The sequence below is a fragment of the Clinocottus analis genome, unplaced genomic scaffold (genome assembly GCF_023055335.1).
Source record: "Clinocottus analis isolate CAN_PGR_092001 unplaced genomic scaffold, fCliAna1.0.p SCAF_13, whole genome shotgun sequence".
Taxonomy (NCBI): domain Eukaryota; kingdom Metazoa; phylum Chordata; class Actinopteri; order Perciformes; family Cottidae; genus Clinocottus; species Clinocottus analis.
Genome location: NW_027175854.1, coordinates 14,658,015 through 14,683,519, shown reverse-complemented (window position 1 = coordinate 14,683,519; position 25,505 = coordinate 14,658,015). Strand labels below are relative to the sequence as shown.

The 25,505-nt window shown below is 41.7% G+C and overlaps 2 protein-coding genes across 6 annotated transcripts; one reads left to right on the top strand and one right to left on the bottom strand.

Annotated features, from left to right (window-relative positions):
- Positions 1-312: 312 nt before the first annotated feature.
- tacr1b (tachykinin receptor 1b) lies at positions 313-5,253 on the top strand. 2 transcript variants are annotated; one of them, XM_068574132.1, is made up of 8 exons: positions 313-399; positions 505-724; positions 3,087-3,262; positions 3,633-3,827; positions 4,059-4,209; positions 4,461-4,657; positions 4,780-4,876; positions 5,144-5,253. In XM_068574132.1, the coding sequence occupies exons 2-8, from the start codon at positions 524-526 to the stop codon at positions 5,243-5,245; spliced, it is 1,119 nt and encodes a 372-aa protein (XP_068430233.1). In that variant the 5' UTR covers positions 313-399; positions 505-523; the 3' UTR covers positions 5,246-5,253. The 2 variants fall into 2 exon arrangements, with proteins under 2 accessions (XP_068430233.1, XP_068430232.1); XM_068574131.1 differs by lacking the exon at positions 313-399 and having other exon boundaries at positions 443-724.
- A 3,880-nt stretch (positions 5,254-9,133) lies between these two features.
- Positions 9,134-25,024, bottom strand: scarb1 (scavenger receptor class B, member 1). 4 transcript variants are annotated; one of them, XM_068574607.1, is made up of 14 exons: positions 24,905-25,024; positions 20,917-21,077; positions 18,045-18,186; positions 17,250-17,453; positions 16,950-17,045; positions 16,739-16,854; positions 16,490-16,656; positions 15,709-15,827; positions 13,058-13,131; positions 12,871-12,922; positions 12,319-12,465; positions 11,981-12,031; positions 11,370-11,439; positions 9,134-10,212 (listed from the first exon to the last, which is right to left on the bottom strand). In XM_068574607.1, the coding sequence occupies exons 1-13, from the start codon at positions 25,022-25,024 to the stop codon at positions 11,371-11,373; spliced, it is 1,518 nt and encodes a 505-aa protein (XP_068430708.1). In that variant the 3' UTR covers positions 9,134-10,212; position 11,370. The 4 variants fall into 4 exon arrangements, with proteins under 4 accessions (XP_068430708.1, XP_068430707.1, XP_068430710.1 ...); XM_068574606.1 differs by lacking the exon at positions 24,905-25,024 and adding an exon at positions 22,992-23,292; XM_068574609.1 differs by lacking the exon at positions 11,981-12,031.
- Positions 25,025-25,505: the final 481 nt, after the last annotated feature.

Here is a 25,505-nt window from a genome sequence, read left to right as displayed (position 1 = left end):
TTAAAGCCATCACATTACATAAGTCAATATCATCACAGCGACTCAGAGCGAGCTAATCCTGCTGAGTCCTGATGAATTATTCCGTATTTCAGAGAGATTTCCAATATCTGATATCGGCCAGCGAAGAGCAGGACGAGCACGTGTGTAAATGGGGAAGTGGTGAGAGAGAGAGAGAGAGAGAGAGAGAGAGAGAGAGAGAGAGAGAGAGAGAGAGAGAGAGAGAGAGAGAGAGAGAGAGAGAGTGTGTGTGTGTGTGTGCACGCGCGCGCGTGGGGTGTAATAGTGGAGGGAATGGGTGTGGTGGGTCTAAACAGCCTGGATAACGTCAATTGCGCGCGGCGTCGCTGGGTGTTTGGTGCGTTTTGGACCGCGTGCGTAAAAACGTCTCCACCACAAAATGTGGGAATTGCGCCGTTTATTTCTTTTACATTTCCACGGCTCCTTCTCCTCCCAGACAGGAATCCAGTCCCGTAACAGGACTCTGCTCTATTTTTAAACTCCCAGCGAGCCGAGGTCCAGAAACATGGACTCTCTCTCCAACGCCACCAACGTCTCCGCCAACCGCAGCGACGGCTTCAATCAGTTCGTGCAGCCGGCGTGGCAGATCTCTCTGTGGGCCGTGGCGTACTGCAGCATCGTGGCGGTGTCGGTGGTCGGGAACATGGTGGTCATCTGGATCATTCTGGCGCACAAACGCATGAGGACCGTCACAAACTACTTCCTGGTGAGAGCTTTAAACACTCAAGAAGAAGTCATGTTTACCTCCATGTCTCTGTTTGATAATGCAACTTGTGATGTTTGGGATGATTGTGTTTGATGAAAGCAGATGTAGATGCTGCTCGCACACAAACAGGTGCTCTTGACAGAGGACCAACTGCAGCAATCCATCATTTAAATATAGTCAACCAAATAACACGTGTTGCTTTTTGGTAAATTGTGTTTAGTACACAGTTGCACTGCACATGTCATTTTTCATTTTCTTGCTTCAATTGTCAAAAAGCACATTAAATTAGTTATAGCTCAAGTATACACAACAGTAATGATGGTGTAGAGTATTACAGACAAACAGAAACCAGTACTGACTTTTAGAAATTGGAAGTTATTGCTGTTATTAATTCCAACACAGCGTCAAGATAAATCAATAAATAAAACCGTCCGTACCACAGAAACACTTCATGAATCTAATGAGAGAGCTCAATTTAGTATCTTACGATCGGACCTCGAGCAGATTTGAATTTCTCCGGCTGTGTCGCCGCAGTGAGAACTGGTGCTGGACAAAAGGATTCTCCTTTGTGCCAAGAGGGGTTGAGAAGGCAATGATGTGTTTGTGTTTCTTCATTAAAGTCACCTCCACGCCCCTGAACACTGGAGATGCTCATCCAGGCGTTGGGTGAAATATTCAGATTGAGGGACTCTGATAGGACTTTGAATATTGTCTCCAGTAGTTTGTCAGGTGAGAGCAGAAGCAGAACATGTGAATGAGATCTGCTGGTGAGCCGTGACATCTATTCCTTTACACTGAGTGCCTTGAACTGTAGTACATTTAAACGTGCACACATTACACATTTCAGACCAACTGCACGTGACCGAGTTGATTAACAAATGCATCTCTCTGGACTCTCATTAAACCACAAAGAAGGAAAAACTGAAATGTATGAAGGAACACGATGCATCAAAGTCTTATTTTCAACACGTAGCTCTGTTTTGTGAAACCAGAAGTCCAACAGATCTTAAATCTACGGTCACATGAGACAAAGAAAGATGTAAATTATCACTTTTCTGAAGCGAATGTTTGCAAAATAAATGATTAAAATACTAATTGCCTATAATTTTTCTTCTGTTATGATTAATTTAATAAAATTTGAGCTCAGATAATTGTCGCCCTGCTACCTCACAACATTTAGAAAAGCACGGAGGATAATACACATTTAGTTCTTTCAAATGAAACGAGAGATATCAGAAGGAACCATCTGTTTTCGTATTGATCTCCTGCAGCAGCAGATCTCCATTCGGCCCTTTTTTTTCCTCCAGCAGCCAATCAGATTCATTCGTTTCTTCAACAACAAAAATGTCTTAGAAGATATTAGAGACATCTAAATTGAGTTGACAAAAAGTCAATATGTCTTCAGACACCTGCAGTGGCGGTGCAGCAGGAGGCCGGTCGATGTTTCTGTGGAGCTCCGTCACACCTGCAGCAACACGAGGCAACAGGAAGCTTCATCATGCTGACGAGCATTAATGTTCTGTTCCAGTTTACATCCATTCAAGTAATTAAATCATGAGGAATTGTTTTTATTCGCTGCTGATCTGTGCCATGTCATCAAGAGCCTCCTTAACAACATGTAGGCTCATGCACAAACAAACAGCCATTACCCAGAATGCCATTCTCCATACGACCCAGCAAGAAGACTTTTAAAGTCTGATGTTGAGCTGAAACAACAGCAATCACCTGGAACTCAGCTGCTTTCTCAGAAACAGAGAGGCTCATGGGACGACCATTGACTCAGGGGGGATTACTCACTCGTCCCACCGGGCTTAAAGGGTCAGGGCCATCCCACAAACACACTATGACAATTACAAAGAGACACAAAACAACTACAATGAGACACAAAACAACTACAAAAAGACACAAAACAACTACAAAGAAACAAAGAACAACTACAATGAGAAACAAGAAACTACAAATAGACACAAAACAACTATAAAGAGATACAGAACAGTTTAACAAAAGACACAAAACAAGACAAACAAGAGACACAAAATTACAAAAAAAGACACACACAGCAACTAGGAGACACAAAATGGCCACAAATGGAAATTAAACGACTACAGACACAAAATGATTTTAAAATCACAAAATGGCACAAAATGACAAAAAAGACAAACACTAACACAAACAACGAGCAGACACAAAATGGCCACAAAGAAAAATGAAACCACTACAAAGAGACACAAAACAATTCCAGAGAGTTATAAAACGACCAAAAAGGAAGAATGGTTTTGTGCCCTGGGTCCTGACTGACAGACGCGGAGCCGTCCCGTCCGTGTGTTCGGATGTAAAGCGCCTGTCCCTCGCTCTTCTGCAGGTGAACCTGGCCTTCGCCGAGGCCGCCATGTCGGCCTTCAACACGGTGATCAACTTCACCTACGCCGTGCACAATGAGTGGTACTTCGGTCTGGTGTACTGCCGCTTCCACAACTTCTTCCCCATCGCAGCCATATTCGCCAGCATCTACTCCATGACGGCAATCGCTCTGGACAGGTGTGTGTGTGTGTTATGAGACTGTGTGTACTGACATAAATGTGTTTATACCGTAACTAAACATCTTAAATCCGACAGAAGCCATAAATGTGTCCCTTACAACAGTGCAATGGAGAGGTAACGTTATTTAACATGAAGACATTTTTGGACTCTTGGATTGTTCTATGAGAGGTTATGAGCCCTGCTAGTAGCCATGTGAGTATTTTAGCACGTTAGCTCACATTTCTTGCAGGTATTTGGATGGAAAGCTTTGAAAAATGGTGCGAAATTCTGTAACTCATACACAATATGTAGTTATTTAAACATGCAAAACCACCTGGGTGTATGAAGGCAGTAGAGAGCAGTACCTGATGTGACGTCCTGGCGTTAGGTACATGGCGATCATCCACCCGCTGCAGCCGAGGCTGACCTCCACAGAGACCCGGGTGGTGGTCCTGGTGGTCTGGATGCTGGCTCTGCTGCTGGCGTTCCCTCAGTACTACTTCTCCGCCACCGAGCTGCTGCCGGGACGCACCGTCTGCTACATCGACTGGCCCGAATACCACGCCGCCGACTTCAAGAAGATGTGAGTACCTGACGTACCGAGGATGAATGCAGCTTTAACACATGAAGCATAGACTTCTATACAACCAGAGAAGTCGCCCCCTGGTGGTCAGTAGAGACATTAGTCTCATAATATAACAATCAGATAACAAAGAGATCTTCACCATGAATAATGATGCAGGACACTGAACTCATGGAACGTAGTAAAACTTTCAACAACACGTCATCCATATATTTTTACCTCTTGTCTCAGATACTATGTGTCCGTGACGCTGCTGATCTACTTCATGCCCCTCGGCATCATGGGATGCGCGTACACCATGGTGGGCATCACCCTCTGGGCGAGCGAGATTCCCGGAGACTCTTGTGACCACAACAAGGAACAGCTGATTGCCAAACGCAAGGTGATGCACACACACAACACAAACACACATATACGCTCACATCCACACAGACATCCACACACAGACACACTGGCACACACACGTACGCACACACATACACAGACATAAGCACGTACGCTCACATGCACAGACACACGTGTCTTCCTGTGTCTCGTTACATAAACATCTAATTTAATGGTTTTAATCCCTTAAACACTGAGCGGTGACTCTCAACCCGCTACACGCTCCTGGGTTTTTTTGCCCTGCGGCAGGTGGTGAAGATGATGATCGTGGTCGTGTGCACCTTCGCCGTGTGCTGGCTGCCGTACCACGTCTACTTCCTGCTGCACCAGTTCTTCCCTGACCTGTTCGAGCAGCGCTACATGCAGCAGGTGTACCTGTCCGTCATGTGGCTGGCCATGAGCTCCACCATGTACAACCCGCTCATCTACTACTGCCTCAACAGCAGGTCAGAGGTGGCGAGCCGTCTGCTCCTCGGCCCGCTCGTTAATCTGTCTGTAACCCCGCCCCCTTTGTCTGTAACCCCCGCCGCTTGTGTCTTTAACCCCTCCCTTTTAATCTCCCCTTCAGGTTCAGAGCCGGCTTCCAGCAGGTGTTGTGCTGCTGTGCGGCCACCAGGGCCAAGGAGCAGCTGGAGCTCAAGTCACCGCGCTACCTGCAGACACAGGTGAGGGGCGGAGCTCAGGTACGAGTCAAGTTAGAGACCGGCACAACGTGGACTAGACCCAGACCCTCTAGACCAGATCCTCTAGACCACATCTAGCTTCACCTGCAGCCGGAGCTCTGGAGGGAGGAGGAGAGCTCAGCTCCCGGCGGCAGCAGCGACTCTGTCTCCTCTTCACTTCTTCCTCCTCCCTTCCAGAACCATCACCACCTGAAGTTTCCTGGTCGTGACTCTCCTGACTGACTCCTCCCCTAACTTCTGTCTCTGCAGGTCAGCATCTACCGAGCCAGTCGGATGGAGACCGTCGTCTCTGTCGCCGTCCAGCCGGAGCAGAAGACGTTCACCAGGAGCCCCGACGGGACCCCGCAGTAGAGCCCTGCAGTAGACACCCGCAGTAGAGCCCTGCAGTAGAGCCCCGCAGTAGAGCCCTGCAGTAGACACCCGGCAGGGCCCCGCAGTAGAGCCCTGCAGTAGAGCCCCGCAGTAGAGCCCTGCAGTAGACACCCGGCAGGGCCCCGCAGTAGAGCCCTGCAGTAGACACCCGGCAGGGCCCCGCAGTAGAGCCCTGCAGTAGAACCTCGCAGTAGAGACCTACAATAGACACCCGACAGGGCCCCGCAGTAGAGGCCCGCAGTAGACACCTGACAGGGCCCCACAGTAGAGCCCCGCAGTAGAGCAGCACCGTCAGCTAAAGGGTGAACGTGTGCCGCTGGACAGGAAGTGGTGCTGGTCCGGTGGTTCTGTTCTTTACTTGAGTTTTTTATATTTGTTACGTTCAACACATTCTGTCTTCCAACGCGACACACAGCGGGTCGACACCAGAACATACGTGTGCTGAGAAGCTTCTAAAGACGCTGCAGCTTGTTTACGTTCTTCTTCTGCTCCACATTTAAATGTTCACAAAACCTGAAGAATATAAAATATATAGTTTATGACGTTATTTCATTTAATCTTCTTCACACCTTCTTCTTCTTCTTCTTCTTCTTCTTCTTCTTCCTCTCCTCCATTTCACTCGGCTGTATCTGATGACCCTCTCAGTAAACAGCCGCCTCCACCTGAACTCTGGTAGAAACTCACCGGCTAACGTGAGCCACCGCGACACTTGACTCGCGGCATTCTGAGGCTAGTTTAGGGAAGCGTGGTCCTCCAACAGTGTCGCGCCAAGTCTGTGACGCCGTGTGTGTGTGCTGTTGTGTGTGCGTGTGTGTGTGTGTCTGTCTCACACCTGTTGTTCAGGATTAGCTCTCGTTGTTTTGACAATGTGTTGCGCGGGTTCGGTCTGCGGCGGTCAGGTCGCTGAGCGGCCAAATATAGACGACCGCACATTCTGTGGACGGCGTCCTGCGAGGAAAAAGAAAATGACTGGAAAAAAACACGGGAGCAGTGCCGCCGCTCGAGCGCGACCTCGCGAGGACGACAATGGAGAGGACGTGGGCTATTTCAGCCTCGCAGACAACAGCTGCTGCCACGCCGGCGGTCACATGGCGCAGATTCCCGGCTCCGTGCATTGTGTCGAGCTCACAGAGGACCAAACAGTATCACGTTGTGACGTCTGTTGTCACTTGTTTGTTCCGTGTTATTTACACGGGAAACGACGCGGCGTCGACTTGCTGTTCAACATTAAGGACGCGTCGTTATCTGGGTGAACCAACCCTTTAAAACGCTTTAAGCCCGAGAGTTCTACAGTATATGACCACGATGTCAGTACCAGACGCTCTCGTCCTTGATCTCCAATGAATCCACAAATTATGTTTAAACTGAGTTTCAGCATAAATATAATCAAAAGTCAAGAGTCTGAGCAAAAGATTACTCCTCTGTTGCTCCACAAGTTGTTTAATTGTATTGTTTGATGCCTTCCCCCGTCCTACAGAGTAATACTTTAGAAAGATTACAATTTTAAAGCATCAGAATCTGCAATAATAATTACAAAAAACACAAGCATTGACATGTAAGGAAGCCTATTTAGTCCAGAAACACTGTTTTTCGGTTCAGTATGTGATGGTCTAAGTTGATTTTGTTTCCCACAGTCTCATTGGTTACAAGGATGCGTTTGTGACTGATTTAGTGAACTTGTCGTAACTTGATTTAGTGAAACTTTATAATCGCTTCGTCATTTTAAGCCGTTTACAGAATTTTTAAAATGTAACGATTAAAAAAAAAAAAGTAAACCGACACTTCTCTTCTCAAATGGGTTGCGGTACTTTAGCAATTTAAAAGAATTAAATCTGAACTGTGTGTGAGGAGAAAACACAGTTGCAGGCTTGAACAAACATCATTCTCAGAAGGGGCAAAAAGAGCTGCGGGCTCATGAGGTTCATGGTGGTTTTCAACCTGCTCTTTATTTTAGTGTTTTCAATGCGGACAACCGGTCTTTAAATTGGTCCTGTTGTGAAGGAAAGAGCTGCAATGTTCTGCAACTCCTCGCTGTCATTGAGGTCCATAGAAAGAGCTCGTTGTTGCCTCCTACAGGCTCAGATTTTAACTACACGTCTCACAAAATTATGTAAAATAAGACAAAGAGAACTCTGACTCTGAGGAATCTCTCGCTGGAGGAGAAGTCTCGTTCTGAAAACTGAACTATACAACATTTTCCTTTAATAGTGTTTGAGAACCACTGATAGCTATTAAGTACTCATGTGTTTGATGTCCATGTACACAGACATGTGTGACATTACTGTTTTTTACTGGCTGACATTCAACTTAGTAGGCATTAATAATCCTGAGAAAATAGTAATGTATAAAAGTAAACTGACACCCTGAAGAAGGTTCCACAGCCCAAATATTTTTGATAGATTTGCATTGAATATTATCGTGACTTGAATTTTGTTATTATAATTATTAACTAATCGTTTAAAATTCATGGTGAAAGTGAAGTTGATTCTTTTTTTCTTCACAAAGCTAAATATGTCCATATATTAAAAAAATGTTTTTTCTTCTGTATAATAACTGTAAATAATAAATGTTATTCCATTATCATCATCATGGCAGCTGCTGATTATTTAATTGTCTTAGTCATGCCCATTATATATATATATATATATATATATATATATATATATATATATATATATATATATACACATATATATATATATATAAATACATATATATATATATATTGTTTATATATATATAATTTGATAAAAATATATCTAAATATATGTATTTATAGATGTTTAAAAATAAATATATAATAAGCAGGACTGTAATATATATATATACAAATTTATTTTAATTTTATATTCATATTAATATATATATATATATATATATATATATATATATATATATATAAAACACATATATAACAAGCCAACATGGAAGATTTTAGCAGACTTTGACTTGTAACATCTAAAAAGATAACAGCTGCAGATAAAGAGGTCAAACTCCTCAATCTGTGTTCTCGTAAACAGATAACAATAAAGCATCTTGTGTCAACCTGTCAATCACTTTGTAGCCCCGCCCCAAAGGCGTCCCCTACTTTATGATCTGTTTGACTCTAAATGACCATCAATTACTAAATGAACATCATGCTGTATTGAAAAAGACATAACTAGAGATTGAGGCATAAACTCATGTTTACAATGTTTACTGAGGGATTACATCAAGAGAGAAGTAGAGTCACTTATATAGACTTCTATACAACAGAGGAGTCGCCCCCTGGTGGCCAGGATAGAGAATGCAGCTTTAACACATGAAGTGTAGACTTTTATACAACCAGAGGAGTCGCCCCCTGGTGGTCAGGAGAGAGAAGCTTGAGGAACCTTATGTAACCTTCAGGGAGGCGTTATTTATCATGGATTTTACAAGCAGCTGAGAAATCAAGGGATTCTTTATTACAATAATCAGAGTTCATATTCCCTGGAGGGCCTCCATGTCCTTTTTGGAATGTCACAATTGAAAAAATAAAAACTTCAGGTGGAAAGGCAATTTAGCCATTTGTTTTCCAACAGAATTTATTTTACGTTGCGTAAAGCTGTTTTGTTATACGTATAAGTTTAAAGTTTTCAAGAATATCTAAATAAATAAATATATAAGAGAAGCTTTAACTTTAGACATTGTTAAAGTTCTGTTTATTATATTTAATCTCGTCTGTTAGAAACTAATCTGATCAAACAAACAAACAAAGCATTGTATCAAAGTGATTTAATAGAAATGTCATTTTCATATAAAGCTACTTTGTTAATCTCACAGAATTATTTTTAAAGAAAATCACTCGTTCACAAATCAGATTTTTAAAAGAACATTTATTACCTCCATGTTTCTTTTCATTCATTCACTTTTTGTAATATATATTCATATCTAATAAAAAGGAGGCATTTAGACGCAGCCGTCATCATTCATCTCCATTTCAAGTAAAACACTCAAAAACATTCACGCCTTCACGAAGGAAGTTTGATTCTTCAGTCCTGAGTGCACGTGATATGCTGCGAGTTCCCTTGTTGTTGATGCAGAAACACGTCTTTCCAAAATAAAAAGAGGAAAATCACAGTGAAAAACAAACTGCTGCTGCGGAGACAACGGATATGAAATGTTCCGACCGGCGCAGATTTACATGGAATACTGAGCGGAGCCGGAGAGGCACGCAGGAAGGTTTAGGTTGTTTCGGTCGTTCATTGTACAAAAAAACAAAAAGAAAAGAGGCGTTGAGGGGCGTGGTCACACTCCTCTTCAACACGCTGACTGTCTGTGCAAATTCATCAAAACGTCGTCCTTCAAATCAGAAGTTCCGACTTTTATTTTGAAAGGATTATAGTGAATTTAGTTCTTCACTAAATTAGCAGAGCTTCATAGTAGTCTATTCGTGAATAAAACACGTCTGTTTATCCTGCAGGGAGGAAGAGTCTGCAGCAAACCCGCCGGGGGCTTTTATACTGAAAGAATCATCGTAAAAATTAATTCATGACTAAATTAGCACAGCTTTATGAGCGGCCTTTTTTTTTTAAAAAACCAAGTCAACGAATACTGCAGAAAGGAAAACCCGAGAAAGGACTTTTATCCTGAAAGGATTATCATTGAAAAAATACATACAAATATTAAAAAGACGAGTGTAACCATGGCAACAGATAAAACGACCCCGACCCGTCCGGTGAAAGAGTCGAGCGTCTTCTCGGAGAGAAAAACATGTCGTCTCTTCACTCGCGCGTCCGCATTCAAGGTCCTGGAGAATAACGTCAGTGAGTCCACCACACCTGTGTGTGTGTGTGTGTGTGTGTGTGTGTGTGTGTGTGTGTGTGTGTGTGTGTGTGTGTGTGTGTGTGTGTGTGTGTGTGTGTGTGTGTGTGTGTGTGTGTGTGTGTGTCTTCTCGTCTGACGCGTCGTCGTCTTCACATTCGTTTCTACAAGAAGAGACGCAGCGTTAGGAATCTTCACCAGATGAAACAAACAAACAAACAGCATGCTGCACAAAACAAAAAGAAACGCAAAAATAAATGCACCGCAAACCGTCTTCTGCATATTTAAAAAATGTAATAAATTAGGAAATAAAGACAATATTTGGCGCCTTTTTATGTAAAGATCAAGAGCACAGAAGAGACGCTTCTGTCGCCCGACAGGAAGTTGACATTGCTGGTTTCCTCGTCTCATCCTGTTCGTGGCGGCAACTATGTTGCTTTAATTGAAGTTGCAGCAAATGATGTTGCAGCAAATGAAGTTGCAGCAAATTAAGCGAGGAGACCGGTATCATCTCAGGAGGCTCGTTGGTTTGCAACAACTTTAAAGACTCCAAAAGAGTCAGAATCCCTGAGTCGGCATTATGAACCTGCCCCCGTGCAACTTTCCACCAATCAGACTCCAGCAGTCCACTCTGTTCTCCTTCGGGTCGAGCTGACATGTCGGCCGGTCATTGAACGCCTCTCAGTGAGTCGACTCATGTTTACGCAATCGATCCGGCCGTCAATCATTCACCGCAGCTCCAAGCTTCAGAGCTCACGAGGTGTCACCGCTCTGTGAGGGGCGTTCACTGACCCATTTATGAGTCAGACATGTCAACGTTAAGAGTCACTTCAGCTGTTGAACACACAGCTGATCACAGACGTGTGAACACAACACGTTTGACTGTGAGACGAGGAGACAGGAAGTAACGATTCTGACGCATGTCAGTGAACGCATCATCTTCATGCTCCATTCAGACACTTACATGTTGTGTCATTTTTACCTGATCCAGAATCAGACCAGAGGTTGACTATGTCGTCACAGAAAACTTGAGATTTCATATTCTGAAATCTGCAAAACTACTTATTAAAGCTGCAAAGTTTAACGTCGAGAAGATTCATGAAAACTTAAAAATGAAACATTTGTTTATGAACTTTGAATAATATTAATAGTGAGTCATAAAAAACAATTACATCAAAGTGAATAACTTAAGTGTGAAAACTAAAATTAAAGCTGCTTTTGATGATTTTTTTAAATTTTAACACCAATTTAAGTTTATTTAATAATGTGTGTGTCTTATGTATTCATACATGCATACATGTGTCTTTGTGAGTGCACTCACCTTAATTATTTCTGATACATTTCTCCTTTGTTTCCTGGTGAGCATCGTTTATCCGTTCTTTATCCGAGACCTAAAACACAACATTATTATTATTAATAATATAATTATTATTATTGTTACAGGATGTTTCTGCTGGTCTGGTTGGACTCTGCAGCAGTACGTTGTATTTTAGATTATTAAGTGCAGAGGCATTAGAATTTATTTCATGCTCTTACTATGAAGGCGGCGTGTGATTGGTTGGTTCAGTGTGTTTTTAAACATAAAAGTAATTTTTAAGTGTCATTCGGTGTGTTTGTAGTCTACTGCGAGCTCAGCTGGTTGTGCAGCCTGTCAGCAGCAGGAAGGAAGGACTTAATGGAGCCATTATCATGCAGCAGAGACAATGAGATGGAAAGAGGTGAGAAAATATGGAACAGAACATATGTTTGTGCCAACGGAGACTTCATACGAGAAGAAACAAAGAAGGTTCTCAGAATTTTGCAAAAATAAAAAAAGACCAGATTTTTAAAAGATCTAATCCTGCTGAAAACTGCAGTTATGAATCAACTGATCAACATTCAGAAAAGTCATTTGTGAGACTGAGGTCGGAGGTTTGGGAGCGACAGCTTTACCAACGCGGGGTTGTCTTCTCCAGAGCTCAGCGTTACTTGAGAGCGAGACCTCTGCAAACATAAAGCAGCATAAACACACTCCTTCTCAGCAGTTCTCCTTCCGAAGCCTAGCTTAGCACAAAGACTGGAAACGGAGGGAAACAGCTAGCCTGGCGCCGTCCCAAAGAAAATGGAATAAAATCTATCTCCAAACGCGTCTAAACATTGCAGATTATCTCGCTCTGTGTGGTTAGTTGAATGCTAAGCTAACATGCTAAGCTAACATGCTAACGAGCAAGGCGTGCATCAGTTAGTTGGGTTAACGGGCGCCGTGCGGTCAGAACGCCGCGCGGCCTCACCTTCACCCGGTGGTGCACCAGGGCGGCGATGAGGATGGTGAGCGCGCCGAGGGCGATGAAGCCGTACTGCATGGCCTCCATCACCTGCGGCAGCACCACCAGGTTGGTGTGGAAGGTGGAGAGGATCGGCCCGTCGATGAAGCCGCTCTGCAGGGGGCCGCCAGGGAACAACGCATTGTTAATAAACACTTCAATACCTCAAAACGATTTCTCTATCAAAAAATAAGTTAAAAAAAAACAACAAATAAATAATCTTACAGTTCTGATTTGTTTGATGAGTAAAATTAAAAGACGTAAATATTTCAGGATTTGAGGTCTCTTTATGGTTTAAACTGAGCAGGAAAGGTAAACTGACATGATTTATTATTTAAAATTAAGTTTTCAAAAATACTTTTTATTCCACATTATTCAGGTGCAGAGTTCTGCATCATGATCCTCTTTCTGCTCTTTGTAGAATGTAATAATGAATACTTTGTGTTTTTGCATCAGAGCGGCGGTGACAACCGCTTCCTGCCGCAACGGCGCTAAACTTTTCAACAACAGACAACTCACTTCCTCAAACCAGATCATGGGCATCACCACCTCGGAGATCTTGCCAGTTTCCCTACGAGGTCACAAAGCAAACAGGTGAGAACAGCAGGAAGCGCCTCTCGTAGTGACGGATGGACGGCCGCCGGCACAATGCATGACAAAAAGGTGTGACGCGTTCAGGCGCTCCGGGGAGCAGGCAACTTCTTACGTGATGGCCGACACTTTCTTCATGTAGAGGTTGAGCTGCAGGCGGATGGACACGTTCAGCGGGACGCCGGTCAACTGCAACGACACAGGTTCAAGTCTCAGTGGACCGAGGGAAGTGAACACACACACGGTCAACAAAACAAGGAAGCGCTCGGGTGTCAACGACCCTGTTGGGGATCTGGATTGTGATATCCAATACTTCTGGCACTCGAGAGACGAGACATTATAAAAACGACATCGTTGCGCTCTTTTGTCTTTGAGTTTTACTGCCGACTCCATTCTCTCCTGACCACGCCAGAGAAATATGAAAATACCGTCCACTTCCTCCAGGGCTTTATTCATAAATGTGTATAAATGAGGTCATGGATGCCTTGTGAACAAATCTCTTTAAAAGAGAAGTTTAGCTACATTAACACATCCTGGAGACGCTACAGGGGTGAAAACATGACCTCATAGATATCAGCATGACACTTCACCACTTCACTCACATTGAGACTGTTCTTTTTTGTTTTACACGTTTATTAAATATGCACATGAGGCATGGTCTATTAAAATATGTGCTAATGTTTATACATTTCAATAACAATGTGAACATCGTTTCATTCCGTTTTTATTTTCTGATGGATGTCCTGAAACAGCTCATTCACCATGTGATCAAAAATATAACGACTGAAACAAACAAACTGCTTAAACCTAGAGGAAATTAAACGTCCTCAAGGCCGGAAAAACTGCAGCTTCTCCATAATAACAACAATACTAATAATAACAAGCTGTCGCATGACTACGTTGAGGGAGTGCGTGGTACTAAAACCCAATGAAAAGCAGGAACCTGTTTCCTCAAGAGAGCTGAAACCCTTCAGGGCCTTCGAGCCGCTTTGTTCCACCTGACGGAGCTCTACGACTTCCTTCCCGCTTCGTGAACTCGTGAGACTCAACGTCGGGACGCGGCTGAAGAGAAAAGACCGAAACCAACAACACACCGACCCGCTCGTGTCTTTGGTTCTATACCAGGAAGAAGCAGAAGTCTCTTTTACACGGGTCTAGAAAATTGCCGACATCTGGTTTAGACAAGCAGCTCAACTGCAGCAATTTCAGAGGGGCGACTCCTCTGGTTGTATAGAAGTCTATGCTTCATGTGTTAAGGCTGCATTCTCTCTTCTGACCACCAGGGGGTGACTCCTCTGGTTGTATAGAAGTCTACGCTTCATGTGTTAAAGTTGCATTCTCTCTGCTGACCACCAGGGGGCGACCCATTGTGAACTTCTGTGATGCTCAGGTGTGTTTTTTATCTTATAAATTCATCTGAAATATGTCAACGATTGAGGGAAGCCACTCTGCGTGGGATTGTATGAAGCTGATATGGATCGACAGGCCTCTTGATTCCTGCTCTTTTCTACCTGGAGCCGGTTCATAAAGAGCTTTAATGCTTTTATTGGAGCCATAGAGAGTTCCCTGAACGAGGCCCGATTCACTAACAGCTGCAATTACTGAGAAATAGCCCAATTTCCAATTACCTTATCGCGATGCAGGCTGCAGGCAAGTGCTCTGCTGGTTACACAAGAGAGTTGTAAAAGTTATGACGAGCTGAATCACAACGATTACGGTCACGGTGCGGCAATAAAAATCAGATATCAAGTTCATTGAGATACTTCTGAGCGACCTTTTACTCTGAAGAAAAGCAAACATTAACCTCTAACCTACGTACATTATCAGCCATATATACATACATATAACATAGATATAGTATATAAATTTACAGTGTGGAGGAGATTTGAGGTTTGTTTATATATATATATATATATATATATATATATATATATATATATATATATATATATATATATATATATATATATATAAATAAAATATTCATTAACATAAGTGTGTCCCCACGTTAAAAACGCAATAGCCGAGCTGATGCTTACGTAAACGCTAACGATAAAAACACGGAACAAAGTAACTGAGTTAAAAACTACCAACATCAAAAGAAAATTATGATAATGTGGCTTAAAACTGGATACAAAAAAGTGATGCGACGTTTTTGTCAGAGCTCGCAGCTTCCTCTTGTTCACTAGACGATAAAAACTCGTCCTTGATAATCAACGCACAGATTGCAGGTGTGTGATGTATAATCAGTCCACCTGAGGACATGTCATGTCACCTGCAGGCTGAGGCTCAGGGTCATGTGACTCCTGCTGTCCTTAAAGCTGCAGTTATGTCACTCAACAAGAGCAGTGTCTTCTGGGAGATTTATATCAAAATAACACTTTTCATCTTCCAGTAAAATAATAAATACTTGTTTATTCTCTTTATACACATAAGTGCTATTGTGATTTTTTACTGTTTTCTTATATTTATTACTTATATATATATTTATTACATAACTGGTTTTGCGAGATTATGAATATCATAGAAATGTAAATAAATATTGTAAAGCCTTGTTAACATGTTGCATTATTTGGGGGGATGCCAACACATTTGTTGTGTAAGAATACATTTCATGCACACAAAAACGGTCGGAGAGGAAGTTTTTCTAACTTGATTTTATGGACCGAGAGACAAAGTGTTCATAACATTGATGTGTGCTGGCTGTCGACAGGAAGTCATAGTGCGTGTGCGTGTGTGTGTGCGTGCGTGTGTGTGTGTACTCACTGGATGGATGTCTATGAAGAGGCCGTGCTCTTCCTCCGTGGGCTTCAGGCCGTTCACGAAGTCCAGCAGCACCGGGTCGGCGTTGAAGAAGTGAGGATGAGAGATGAAGACCGGAGAATCTAAACAGGAACAACATTTCATTTTTATCTTTTTTTTCAGTAAACTCTGAAGCAGTTTTGGGCATTTATTTCCTCTGTGGAAACACAACCATCAGGACCTGAAGTAGAGAACTACAACACGTCTTTACTGCAGAACAATTGAAACAATAGAATCTATACGAGAAACATTTGTCCAAGTGTTAACAAATGTTGACAATTTTAGAATTACACAAAGTTCCATGAATTGAGCGAGTTCACTTTCACCAGATTGTGTAACGAACATTAGACGGTTTCTGCGTCGTTCTCTTACGACTGCAGCATTCGTCACACACGATGTGATGAAACTCTGAAGATAATTACCTTTTTTTTTTTTTTTTTACAGCTTCTGGCTGATAAACGGTGAAGTTCTGTTCGATTGTTTGAGAACATGCTGTCGCATCCCGCCGGTGGGTTTCTGGGCTCAGAGGTTAACCTTCTTTAATTTAACAATGTAAAGATTTAAAACAAAAACTAAATTGTTAAATTGTTTTTTTTTAAAAGACAATTTAAAAATTACAAAAGTTAACAATTTAACAATGTAAAACAAAAAAAAAAGTTAAACAAAAAAAAGACAATTCAACAATTACTCGATGCAATGTTAAATTGTTAATTTTCTTGATGAATGAAAAATCGCGTGGACTCACTGTGTCGGCAGCTGCTGACGTTCAGCAGACCCGACTGCCTGCAGGGGCAGAAGCCCTCGTTGGGCTCGTAGTCCGAGCCGTTGGCGAACATGGTCTTGGGGGCGACGTAGCGGTACAGAGGGATGCCCTTCATCACCCCGTCTCGCTGGTAGACCAGCTCCAGGGACCTGAAACCACCACGGGAGATCTGAGTTTGCAGAAGGCCTCGGAGGGAGGTGAGGAAGAGGAAAAGGAGGAGGAGGGGTTTACCTGCAAGCGTCCGGGCTGTAGAAAGGCAACGTGCTCTCTCTGGTCATGAAGGGAGGCCACATCTGTCCGGCGGTGCCGTTGATCATGTTGCACTGGGGAGTCTTCCAGTTGCTGAGCTGCAAACAGAGACAACTGTCCGTCAGACACCTGAACGCAGCGTGGTGAACGCAGCAGACACCTGAACGCAGCAGACACCTGCGGGCGGCCTCACCTTGGTCAGGCCGTTCCACGAGTCCACCATGTGAACCTTCCGGATGTCGTCCTTCCCGGTGTGGATGGTGAAGAGGCCGGTGTTGGAGTTGTTGAACTGAATCAGGACACAGGAGAACACGTTTTATGCAACAATCAGAGAAAACAGAGAACATTTCAGAGAGTGGAACTCGACAGTGATTGGTTCTTTGGGGTCCTTTAACCAAACCAAACTAAATGAAGATGAATTGGCGATCTTCACGATAAAGCCAATCCTCGTTTGTTGACAATACGGGGATATAAACCATATTCGAGCTCTCACTTCAGCAAAGAGGCCGAACTTCCCCGTGGAGGGCAGCATGCCGGGCAAGTATTTGTTGAGGAAGTCCACCAGCCCGCTGTCGTAGCCCCACATCAGCTCCCCCACCGTCTTGGTGAGGAAGGGCCCCTCCTTGAAGGTCTTGAAGGTGGCGCTTATCATTAAACGCACGGCGTAGGGAAGGTTCTCCATCATGACCGCTGCGCCCTGAACACAAAACAACACGATCAGAGGGGAACGCGTAGAACACTACGAGAGAAAAAACATTATCCGAGTTGTGTGAAAGAGCGACACGAGAGAAATGTAGAAGAAAGAACTTTGATATCGTGTCAAAGTATTTGCAGCATCCCAACACAGAAAACACACAAACACGAACCTAAGTGAAATATTTAAAAAAATAACAAAAAACAGCATCTCCCCCTCACCTGCAATACCTCCACGGCCCACGAGAGGGGTGCGCCCCACAGTTTGAGAACCACTGGGTTCATTTTAACACGATCATTTTCTTTATATAATTGAAGAAAAAAAAACCTAACGGATCTCCGCCCGATAGAGAGCCTTTGGATTTATACGAAATATAAATGAGTTTAAATATTATACAGTTTGATAGATACAAACGTGATCAATTAGCTGTTATTGGTTTCAAAATGTTTAAAGAATAAAAGAGCAAAGAAATTGGAACGTGATAATTCAAACTAATGAATCTAAAACATTTAGAGGACACCACTTTGAGAACCACTCTGGAGAACGTGTGTCGATGGTGAGGATGAGGAGGATGGATCAGAAATAAAGTCTCACCAGCACCAACATGTTGGGAATGGTGACGACTTCGGACTCGTTCCCTGAAGACATGGACGGCTCGAAGAAGAACTTTCTGTATTCGAGGTATGAAACCGTCCCGTTGGAGTGAAACGTGACGTTTTCCTTCTGGATGTATTTTCTGCAGAAAGAGGCAAGAAAACCGTTTTACTTTTTGTCCCTTCAGTTAGTTCAGAAGATCCGTCTGAACATTGTGCTCCTCATGCGCAGATGAGAGGTCTGGGTTCATAAAAATGTAATTATAGGTAGAAGTAGAAATAACTTTTAACAATTTAACAATGTAAATATTTAAAACACAATGATACTTCTTTTTTTTTAAAAAGAAGCAAAGTTTATCATTTAAAAAGTTCACAATTTAACAAATGAAACAAAAAGAAGCATTGTTAAAAAAAAGAAACAATTAAAAAAGGTAACAATTTAACACCTGATACATTTAAAAAAAATGCATTGTTAAAAAAAGAGACAAGTTAAAAAGTTAACAATTTAAACTTTTTTTAAATACATTGTTAAAAAAGAGACAGTTTAACCATTTAAAACAAAACATTTAAAATGTTATCAATTAAAAAACATAAGTAATACATAAACATTGAAAACTTAAAAGAAAATTTACATTTTTTTAATAGTAAAAAAAAGTTTAAGAAATAAAAGTATGTATCAAACATTGTTCATATTTCTGCTTGGTGGAGCATTTCAGAATTTGATGGGTTTTTTTTACAGAATTTGGTTCCTTTTAAATGTATAAAATGATTTTCATGAATTATTACCATTTTAAACTTTGACTTGGTTTATTTTTCTGGATGCAACCGTTCATCACATTTCGATATTGTTACCATAAAGAAATCAGCCTTTCCTCACATCCGCGTGGAAAAAAAACACGACTTACTTTATGCATTTTCTATTTAACTTAAAACATTTTACCACATTATCCATTAAAGGGTTCCAGATGCCTCGAAACATGCGACGACATCAGGGACGGGCTTTTTAATTGTGGCGATTCATTGTGGGGATTATATTAATAATATTATTATTATTATTATTATTATTATTATTATTATTATTATTATTATTATTATTATTATTATTATTATTGATCGCGTGTCGCCACGCTCCTGAAACTAAACCTTCGTCCTGCAGTTCAGAGTACACGTTGTACACAGAATACTAACGTGATAAAGTAATAGGATAAGCGGACGAAAGAACACAAGATTAGATGAAAGGAGGTCGAACACTATTTCACAAAATGCGGTAAAAGTACAATTATTAACTGGAAACAATTCAGCACTCAGCAGAACATTTAATCAATTGTTTCTAATCAGCAGTTCCTGCTTCAAATCTAAAAAGTATTGTTAGCATTATTAAACATTTTTTATTTATTTATTTAAAGATGCTTGTGGGGACTTTGAGGACTTTGAGGAAAACGTCAAACAAAAGTGCTTTTACCTGAAAATGATATCGTATTTTAGCAATTATTTAAAAAAAGAGAATTTAATATTTTATTAATATAATAAAGTGTGAACTTTGAGGTAATACCCTCTGCTCAGTAAAAGCCTTCCCTTACTGGTGAAACTGAGATTTAAAAGTTCACATTCTGGCGCCGTCAGCTGACCTCGCAGGGCGCCCAGACAGCAAACGTTACAAAAAACAAGATTAGATAAGACGCGCTTACTTAACACTCAATGTGAGGTGGTTAATTAGACCTCTGAACTCTGACGAGATAAGATTATTCTCGATGTCTTTGAATCGATGCATCTCGTAATAAGCCAGATGTCTCTTCCTCCTCATCATCATCGTCACGCTGAAGTTTATTCTGACTCAATCACACTAAACGTTTCCTCTCGTTGGAGTAACTATCGGTCAAATGTACGAAATCTGTGTTATATACTTGAGTGTTTTTAAGAGATTCACACAATGTTAAGGAGGTAAAACCATTTAACTTGATCCAATAACATGAAGCCGTTCTGTAGTTACTACCTTAAAAGAGCATTAGCTAGTCTGTTAAGGTGGAACGGCTTTCATGATGCTTTTCATGGGACAGTTAACTTAAACTGAGCCGATAATTTATTCAAACCTGCTTTTACAAACGGAATAAAAAACTTATCTTCATTCATTTCCCCAAAAACAGACGGAATCGCTGAATTTGAAGTTTAAAATCATTGATTTCTTTAGATAAAAATTAAGTTTTAGTTGCGATCTCGTACATTTAATGTCCTGCTGCCCTGTTAAATGGAAGCATCTGATTGGCTGCTTGCGGAGGGAAGAGGTGGCACTCGCTTCCTGTTGGCTACACAGATACATCCTCCCTGCTATGAAAGAGACGGGTTGCACGTTTCAGTCTCCTCGGGACAAAAGGAAGACATGAACAAGCATCCTTCAAGCTTTTTTAAATGCAAAGACTCCAAAGAATCTGCAACCTAAAGACAATTCACAACATTATTTGCAGCCTTTCTTTCTTCCTCGGAACAGAGAGCCGTGAACACCTTTCGTAACATCCACATTCCTCCGTTGCATATAATGTCGTCGGTGCAAGCGCAACATAAAGTTCCCGGAGACGTTGAGCCCCTGAACCCCCCGTGGGTGTGCAGATGGCAGCTTATGCAACGCTCTGCGTGTTACATGAGAGGTTCCTTCATGTGGGCTTGACCTCTTTATTGTATGTTGGGCACATTGTGTTCTCACAAGAGGGCCAGCCGAACATAAACACACATCTGGGCTTCGACTCAGCCGCCTATAGAAAGTCTAAGTTTAATGGGGCGCCATAAATTTTTTTATTTTTTGAAGACAACTAGAATCCTATGTGTTGAAGAGTTCAGTAGAGTTTGACAAAGGCAGGCAGGACGTGAGGTGTTAGTACCTGTAGACGAAGGGTCCTCGCTGCTCCACCATGGGCTTCTCTCCCTTTAGGATCTCCTGCGGGTTCAGGACGTTGAAGAAGTAGACGGACATGTAAAACGGCACCGGCACATCCTTCCACATGGTGTAGGACATCTTGTTGTTCGGGTCGATCACTGTGTTCTGAGAGGAAGAAAAAAAAAGTGAACAATGTTCAATTCATCGTGAATTTACTGCCTCAATTCAAAGATGTTGCTCCTTTAAAATGGAAGGAAAAGAGGGAAACAATTCTTTACACACACAAAGACAACGAAAGATATTCTGTTTTTTATATATAAAAAAAATTAAAGAGCAACAAATCTTCACATTTAAAAAGAGAAACACCACAAAAAAAAAATTCTAAATGAAACATGGAGACGTAAATATTTGTTTACAATAAAGCGATTCATTGTGTCGCTCTGGCTTAGTTTATTACTTCAGCATTGTATCTGATCCTAGAGGTTTGTATGTAACCTTCAAAAAAGGGTCAGATATTAAAAGTAGAGAAAGACCATGAGACATATTCTGTTCTTTTCATATAAAAAATATCATCAAAAGCGTGTTTGAGTCACAAAATATCAGAAACTGCTGGGAAAGACGTCTCCACACGTCGCTCTGTGTGACAACACACCAACAAGTCTTCACATTTAAACTGCAGCTGACGGATTGTACTCAGTTACTAGAGTACAAAAAGTATCTCTTAGTATCTCTACATCTTAGTAAAGTAGCTCTTAGTATCTCTTATCTTAGTAAAGTATCTTTTATCTGAGTAAAGTACAGCTTAGTAGCTCTTATCTTAGTAAAGTAGCTCTTAGTATGTCTTTTCTTGGTAAAGTAGCTCTTAGTATGTCTTTTCTTGGTAAATTATCTCTTCAAGTGCTGCAATGAGCGATGTCATATCTTTGGGATGGTCGTGTAGTTTATTTGGTTCCCGTGAGTTTGGTGTTCGATCTCCGGCACCACTTCGACTCGTTGGCTTTGCCCGAACATGTCAACATGTCATTCCCCGGCTGCCTCAACTTGTTGCATGACAACTTTCATTATGAAACCCAATAGAATAAAAAAGGAGGTGTAAAGCCGGCAACAGAGACAGCTTGCCTGTGAAATCAAAGCTGCAGGGTTTTGCTTCAGCACATCCACATGAGGAACAAAAGACCAATGGAAGTTTAAAAAAAAATGTGAAGAGTCTACATAATGAACATAAAAATAGTTTGGTGAATGTGGAGACTGCAGGACCTTCATATGAAAGAAAGGGAAAGAATCTTGTGTGTATTAGTTATTTCTTGGACTTTATATTTCTATAAAAAGATTTTTATCACAGTGCTGTATACTGAAGAAATGCAGATAGATAGATGGATAGATAGATATTTACTTTTTCTTTGAAGGAGAGCTGTCTCCGTTTCCGGCCCCAACCTCATTTTTTCTTTTTATTTATCAGTTTGTATGATAAAAGTTGAGTCACAAGTAATTGGTACCTGTAAATTGCATTGCAGGTGTTCGGTTAAAGTGGTAACGGGGGCAGGTATCTAACACTCAACTCACATGGAACATTTTTATTTCCATCAAGTGGGCAAATTAAAATGAGGCAATTACCCCCCAAATATCTGACCTTGTCAGTCACAGGACGTGAACAATGCAAATAAAGTTACACTTCATGCACGAACCCGATGGTGACCCCAGGATGGACACGTGCCGACGTTTTCAGAGTGTTTACAGACCAGTTAATCGATAATGAAGTAATAATATGATGTGTGCGCTTCCTCCCCGGTGTCCCCGCGTCCCGCTGCACGCACTGCCTCGTCCTTGTCACGAAAAGCCAACTTAACGTTCCACATTGACCAGACTCCATGCATTGTCTCGCCTTTTAGCCATTTGTTTGCGTGCACACGCCTTTTTATCGGTAATTTATCGATCCCCGTTTTGCTCACGTGACCGTCCGGAGCCCGTTTAGTCGTTCGGCTGTGATTTCAGGACGAACCGAACTCGACTCAGCACATGTATGACGCGTCTCTGTGTTTTCTGTCCGGCGCTCTCGTCCCGCGGCAGCGCGCTGCTTACCTTCACTACCTGGTCGTCGATGATTATCGGTCCCACAAAAGTAAGAACCGTGCCGAAGAACACCATGAGGACCCCGAACACCATGAACCCCACCGCCACTTTGGCTTTATTGACTGCCATGACTTGTCGCCTGGTTTAGAGGCAGCTGGCAGCCGGTGTTTGTTGTTTGTTTACGTCCACAAAGACAACCCGCTGGCCGGGCAGCTGGAGCTCTGGAGCCGCTCGAGACCCGACGCCGCCCCGGTGGAGCTCCGGTAAGACTTAGCTACGTCACAGGCTCGAGTTCAGGGAAATCTTACGCTTTCTGATCGATGTAGTTGACCGGCTGCCAGTGTGGCTGTATTTATACTCTGGTAGACACGCCCCCCGCCACGCTGAGGGTTCTGGGAAATGTGGTCCTTCAGCGTCTTGACCTTTTATATAACAGAACTAAAGTAGAAATATGAATGAAATCATGTAGAAATACTTCAAAATCCTACTAAATGTGTATATATACGTATAATTTAATTTTATATTTATATATATATTCATACACACACATTTTATATGTATTTTTATTCTATATATATATATATATATATATATATATATATATATATATATATATATATATATATATATATATATATATATAAATTACAAGATACCAGCAATACAAGTACAGCTTTTTCTTCTTTTCTTAATATTTTAATAAAGAAGAAAAAAAGTTCAACAGACTTCAAACAAAATCATCAAATTGCTTGAATGTAATAACTTGTGTTTAGTGGACTCTTTAGCGTAATTTATAATTTATATTTATAATTTAGCGTAACTATCTCGTGTCCCTCCAGCATTAACGTTCCGGTCGGAGGGATGACGAACATGATGCGTCCGCATGATGAACAAAGGTTACAGAGATAGTTTCTGTCCGTACAGCTCCCAACATGAGGGTCGAGACCCTCCAAAGGGTCACCAGATACATCTGAGGGGTCGGGAGATCATTAACGAGAGAGGAAGAGGAGGAAGAGGAGAAGGAGGAGGAAGAAAAGGAGGAGCAGGAGGAAGAAGAAGAGAAGGAGGAAGAGGAGAAGGAGGTTTAATCTTTACAAAACTGCAGTATTTTATAACCTATAGTGTAAAGCCTTCATCTTAAAGGTATACATGTAATACAATGTTAAATGTTAAAGTTACATAAAATAAAAATACAAGTACAAGTTCCTCTAAACTGTATTTTTGACAGTCTGTGAAAAAGTATTTTTTGTTGTAAATTATGACAGTTATTGTATAAAAAAATTAAAAAAGACACTCAGGATTAAGTTAAAAGTCACAGTTGCCTTATTAAGTTGCACATCTTGAATGCGTTAAATTCTAATTTATTGTTTCTTCTTCTTCTTCCCTCTCTTAATTGGAAGTTTTTTCCTTTTGACTGCATGTCGCCGCACGATATCACCAAAGTGATATTTGATATTTTGACATCATGGCCTCACCACAAAGTGTTAAAACCCATTCAGAACCAAGATGATGACAAACACAGTCACGATATGAGAAATAAGGTCATAAAGTAGGAAACGAGCATCCTGATTTTACTAAAAGAAGACACACTGCACACGTTTCTGTCTGCGCCTTACAGCCTCCAGCTGCTGCCTGCACATGTTTCACATTGAGGGGATTCATGAGTGGTCGTAAAGGAGCTGGTGAGCAGCGGGGTCCCACACCGAGACTCATTTCTGCAGCAAAGCAGCGTGAAGTCTGCAGAGAGCGATGCCGCTGCTGCACACATGAGGATTTTAAAATGCATGAAATATTAGAATGATACACATGCGACTGCTCAGTGAAGTCTATTTGAATTATGAAACTTAGTATATTTATATTCTGCTTTGCACGCAGAAAAAAAAGGAAATCGTTCATGAATTAAATGATGAAATGAAACTTACTTCAATCACTTTGTCTTTCATCACTGCTGGTCCCACAAAGAGGAACACGATTCCGAAAAGCAACATCAGAGTCCCTGCCACTATAAATCCAATGGCCACTTTGGCCTTGTTGATGGCCATGGTGGCCAATAAGTATCAATATAATAATAATAAAAGCAATAAGGAATGTCACGTTTCCTCTGCGGAGCCAGCAAGCGTGAGGGCTTCAAGGTCGTAGGGTGAACGGTGATGGATGCAGAGGAGTCAGGCGGGTCGGGTATGTTTATACTCTACAGGTCACGCCCCTTTCTGCCAGTATGAGGGGGCTTGGCCTCAAGAGCATAAACACATCCTGTTTCCTAAATTCATGTAAATTCATCAGTCACATTTTAGTCAGATGACTTGAATGTCAATTTGTCATATTTGAAGCGCGAGGAAGTTTCACTCAACCGCACAAAATCCTGCTGACGACGTTGATAAATATGAATAAATACACAACGACGTGATGACAAAGGTACAAATGAAGATTCAGAGCCTCAAACACTCAGGACTCGGCCTCATAGTTGTCAAATGTATGAGCTTGTTGCAGGTTTAATGGTGCAGTGTGCGGCATTCAGGGTGA